Here is a 5,652-nt window from a genome sequence, read left to right as displayed (position 1 = left end):
ATGCGAGCTATGGAACTGCTAGTTGAAGAATAATTAGTCTGCCTGAATTAATTGTAGTATCATATGGAATGATACAATAGTGATTAGTCATCTATCTCTATTAGCTAATCCACTATTTATATATGTTTATACACATAGTATACATATATTATATATCTACCGACTACTTATAATTTAAAAAGTTGAGTGAGCGGCTAATTAGATTAATTCTTCTATCACAAGTATTTCCCACTTAATAGCCAGTTTATCCCCAACCTCACTCTCCCATGTTCAGTTGAGGTGAAACTCAGTGCATACTGCAATTTCAGAGTAGAAGCCAAACTGCATTGAGCATTACGTACTTAAAAAGCCTCTTCTCAAGCACATTGGACTATCTCAAACTGAATTTAATACAAAGAGAATCAGAGTCAGATTACTAAAGTTAGAGCCTCAGTTCCTGTAATCTACAAACTTTGTTGTTGTACTACTATTTAATTTAGTTCATAATAGTAATTGTTCAATTGGAAAGTAAAACACTATAAAATCCTAGCAGTTAGGCACCACATCAGCACCTTATAACAACATTTTGACAAAATTTCCTAGCAACAAGTTCAAATTAATCTCCTGGGACCAAAGCTTAGAGTACACACCCATAGAAGGATACATGTCCCTTTGAGGAATGATGCAGAGAAGATTAGCATCGCCCATGCATGAAAGATGATACACACAAATCGAGAAATTATCTCAGAAAACTATTGAAGGATATAGTTGTCCTAAACCATTTTAGTCTTCTCTACAATTGTTGCCACATATCTTATTCTTGCATTTGTAAAATGTAGTGTTAGAGTGTTCGATAATATGCTTCAGTGAAAAAAATTAAATTGAAAACATTCTTCCTTCTATTCGAGGTATTGAAACTCAGATTATTCTCACAAGTGTTATATACTAATTGAATTTCAGCTATTGTGAAAATGAAGATCTATTATTTAAACCAATATATATTATATTGGTTCATACCGTGATCCTTGAGTTACTTGATGTCTGGAGTGTCTTTTCTTTTTTCATCAACCAAATGCATTCTGAATGTTCTGCAGTATATTAAACATAATCTCTCCTTTTATGAGTAAGGGTGTTTTGTGAGCAAATATAGTCTTATTTTCAGTTGCAGTGAAGGAAATTTCAGCTATTGTAAAAATGTAAATGCATTATATTTAATGTATTTATTATATTAGTTTTCTACTTTAATCCTTAGAGTTACTTATTGCTTGTTGTTTTGCTTGTTGTTTCAATTTATGTCTAGGTACTAGATATAAGAAATAGCGTCTCAACACCTAAAAATACAAGATCACCAGATGGAAATAGCAAAGCCATCATGCAAGTGCTCATTGAATATTATTTCTAGGATTTATCATAATTATTTTCCTTCTGTTGAATTGACGTAAACTATTACTCCTTGAAATTTTAATAAATACATTTATGATGTGATTTTGAATTGCTTATTCTTTTTTATAAATGATGAATGATCTGTTTAATTAATCTCTTTTTAAAATTGTGTCAAAACTATTATACAGTAATATATAAGTTTGGGTATAAAATATAATGAAAACAATGTCAAAAAGGACTACAAATAGAAAAGTAAAATTACGGCGCCTATTGGTAAATTTACGGCGGTTGGGGACCACCACTATTTTAGTTTGTGATATATACTTTCTAATTGTGATGGCTTCAAACCGCCATTTTAAGTAATAAAGAACCGCCATTTTAACAATGCACAATTCAGGCGGTTTTCTGAAAACCGTCGTATTAACTTTTTGGTGGATGCGATTTCAGCGCTTTTGATAGACCGCCATTAATGCTGATACCGGCGGTTAAAACCGCCATAATATGTAAGAAAACACCGCCACAATATCCCTGTTTTCTTGTAGTAAAGACCCCTCTATTTATAGGGGAAAAGTAACTTAGTCGCAAAGTAACAAACTCTCTAAATGATAGATATTCACCTAGAATACAACTCTATTTATAACAATCTCCCTTGAATGTCTATTCAACAAAAAATGTGCCTCGTTAAAATCTTAACTAAAATAAAATCTAGTAGAAAAAAATTCTAGTGAAGGAAAAACAAGTACACATGTTTAGAAATACGTCTTTTGGTTGCCTCGTTAAAAACTTTGCAAGAAAAACCCAGTAGGACAAAATCTTATGAGGGAAAAAAAGTACAACACGTATTAACTCCCCCTGATGAGAGCATCAATTCACATTTTTGAGCCTTCGCATACCGATCTTGTACACTAGCTTCTTGAAGGTTAATGTCGGTAGAGATTTGGTAATCAAATCAGCTATATTATCACTTGAACAAATCTATTGCACATTGATATCACCATTCTTTTGAAGATCATGTGTGAAAAATAACTTTGGTGAAATGTGCTTTGTCCTATCTCCCTTTATGAATCCTCCCTTCAATTGGGCTATGCATGCTGCATTGTCTTCATACAAAATCGTGGGTAGTTTGTCACACTTCAAACTATATTTTTCTTGAATAAGATGTATTATAGACCTCAACCACACACATTCTCGACTTGCTTCATGAATGGAAATTATCTCAGCATGATTAGACGAAGTATCCACGATTGATTATTTAGTCGATCACCAAAATATGACAGTGCCTCCACATGTAAACACATAGCCTGTTGGAGATCGAGCCTTGTGCGGGTCAGATTAATACCCAGTATTGGCATAACCAACAAGACCGGAACTGCAATCATTGCTATAAAATAAGCCCATATCGGTAGTCCCTTTTAGATACCGCAATATGTGTTTGATTTCATTCCAATATCTCATTGTAGGAGCAGAGCTATATCTTGCTAGGACATTAACTGAAAAAGACATGCCAGGCCTTGTAGTATTAGTAAGATACATTAGTGCACCAACTGCACTAAGATATGGTACTTCCGGACCAAGAAGCTCTTCATTCTCTTCTTGAGGTCGGAACGGATCCTTATTCATATCAAGCGATCGAACAACCATCGGAGTACTTAATGGATGTGCTCCATCCATGTAAAACCGTTTCAATGCCATTTATATGTAGGAGGATTGATGAACAAAAATCCCGTTTGCCAAATGTTCAATTTGCAAACCGAAACATAATTTTGTCTTTTCGAGATCTTTTATCTCGAATTCCTTCTTTAAATAATCAATTGCTTTTTAAAGTTCTATAGAAGTTCCAATAAGGTTTATGTCATCGACATATATGACAAGTACAACAAACTCCGATGTTGTTTTCTTTATAAAAATACATGGACAAATGACATCATTTATATAACACTCCTTTAACAAATACTCACTAAGGCAGTTATGCCACATTCGTCCTGATCGCTTTAGACCATACAAAGATCTTTATAATTTGATTGAAAAATAATCGGAAACTTTGAATTATGTGTATGTGATGACCCGATAGGTGATATTTAGTATTAGCCATTATTGTCGTGTTTCAAGACCTTCGTTAGCTCCGTTTGATATTTCTTGGTTTGCATGTATGGTCCATGTCGCTTTTGAGAAGCTTTTATGTTAAAATTTGAAGAAAATATGATTTTTAGCTTTAAAAACAACTTGAGTTGAATACAATTAACATTTTATGAAAACAACCCCAGATCGGTGTTTTGACGATTCTGGTAGGTCCCTATCGTGATTTTGGACTTGGGCGTATGCCCGGAATTGAAATTGAAGGTCCCTAGACTGATTTGACTCATTTTACCAAAAATTAGTATTTTGAAAGTTTGAAAATTTTCTTAGTTTGACCGTAGGTTGACTTCAAAATTAACGGGTTTGGATTTTGATATTGAAACTTGGAATAGGTCTGTATCGCTATTTGAAACTTGTCTGAAATTTGGTGCAATTCGGAATTGATTTGGCATGATTCAGATGCTCAGATGTGATTCTAGTTGTTCTTGAGTTTACTTTGAAATTTCTTTCGTTTTGAGAGTTGATTTGTAGATTTAGGTGTTATTTTGGTTATTTAATTACGCGAGTAAGTTTGTATGAAATTATTACACTTGTGTGCGTGTTTGGTTTGGAGCCCAAGGGGCTCGGGTGAGTTTCAGACATGTTTCAGATGAGTTTAGTTAGTGTAAGGATTGCTGGTGCAATACCAGTTCTGGTGATCTATTACAGATCTCGTAATTGCGAGCCTTGCTTTTGCAAACAATAGATCGCATTCGCGAGCACGGGCTGGGCTGGGTTAATCTCGCAATTGTGAGGAACATGATCGCATTTGCGAACTGTAAGAGGTAGCATTGCGATCTCATAGTCGCATTCGCGACTCAGTGTGATTTTGAGTGATCTTCGCGTTTACGAAGGAATTGCCCGCATTTGCGAAGATGGGTATGTTCGCAATTGCGAACTTTTTGTCGCAATTGTGACTTCTAGGCTTCTATGACAGGGTTCGCATTTGTGACCCTTGTCTCGCATTTGCGATGTTCGCAGTTGCGAACATGACTTCGCAATTGCGACATCTGTAGCTGGGTAAAACAGGAAAAAATCGAGACTTAGCTCATTTTACACCATTTCTCAACCCTAAATACTCTAGAGGCGATTTTTCAAGAGACTTTTCTTCCCAAATTCATTGGTATGTGACTTTAATCCATTTTCTTTCAATTACTCATTACTTTTCATGAGATTTCAACATCAAACTTAGGATTTTCATGGTAGAAATTAGGGATTTGGGTAGAGTTGGGGATTTTTGTAAAATTGAGATTTAGACCTCAAATTGAGGTTAGATTTTGAAATAAATCACATAACCGGGCTGGGTGGGTGAATGTGTAATCGGATTTTGGTCCGAACCTCGAGTTTTGACTAAGCGAGCCCGAGGTTGACTTTTGTTAACTTTTTAAAAAATGATCATATTGAATCTCTTTCATTAATGGGTAGTTTTTAAAGCTTATTTTGAATCACTTGATGAATAATTTGCTAGATTTGGTTGGTTTGGAGGCTTATTCGAAAGGCAAGGCCGTGGTTGATTGATTACTTGATTTGCGGAGTGAAGTAAGTGTTGGGTCTAACCTTGAATTGAGGGAATTAGGGAACCATGAACTATGTGTTATGTGAATTATGTGGGAAAGCGGCGTATATGCTAGGTGACAAGTGTATATATGCCGTCATGATATTTGTTTCCATGTTTTCGTTTATTTCATGATATATCTTGCTTCATGCCCTAATTGTTACATTCTTTATTGACTTCTATGCCATAATTGTTACTTGTCATTTAATTATTCTTGTATTAAATTGTCCGTTCCTTCCATGACTCCATGCTTATTTGCTACTTGTCTCTAATTGCTTTACTCGCATATCTAAATTGTCATATACTTTACTTGCCTTATAGTTTTGTAATATTTGTTTCCTTCTTCAATGTGGTTTCACTTGCATGAGTTATTTAATTGATAGATACCGATGAATTGGTAAAGTTGAGACTTCGAGTTGTTAGCGATTCGTTGATTATTATGTGGTTCTTTATGGCCTCGTACATTTACCCTCTTGATGTAGAAATTCTTGTAAATTTGGTTGTTGAATTATTTTTGTTGATTGAAATTGTTTGGGGAGCGGGTTGCACTCCGTAACGAAAATTGAAAGGTAATTAATTGAAATGGAGGAATAAGGACGGATTATGATATTGACCGATGA

The 5,652-nt window shown here is 34.7% G+C and overlaps 1 protein-coding gene across 1 annotated transcript; it reads right to left on the bottom strand.

Annotated features, from left to right (window-relative positions):
• Nucleotides 1-2,694: 2,694 nt before the first annotated feature.
• Nucleotides 2,695-3,054, bottom strand: LOC138901644 (secreted RxLR effector protein 161-like). The gene has a single exon (XM_070189423.1). It carries the CDS (start codon nt 3,052-3,054, stop codon nt 2,695-2,697), a length of 360 nt encoding a protein of 119 aa, XP_070045524.1.
• Between the last annotated feature and the right edge of the window lie 2,598 nt (nt 3,055-5,652).

The sequence above is a fragment of the Nicotiana tomentosiformis genome, chromosome 11 (genome assembly GCF_000390325.3).
Source record: "Nicotiana tomentosiformis chromosome 11, ASM39032v3, whole genome shotgun sequence".
NCBI lineage: Eukaryota > Viridiplantae > Streptophyta > Magnoliopsida > Solanales > Solanaceae > Nicotiana > Nicotiana tomentosiformis.
The sequence above is the reverse complement of the archived record's forward strand: the minus strand, read 5'-3'. Positions and strand labels throughout refer to the sequence as shown.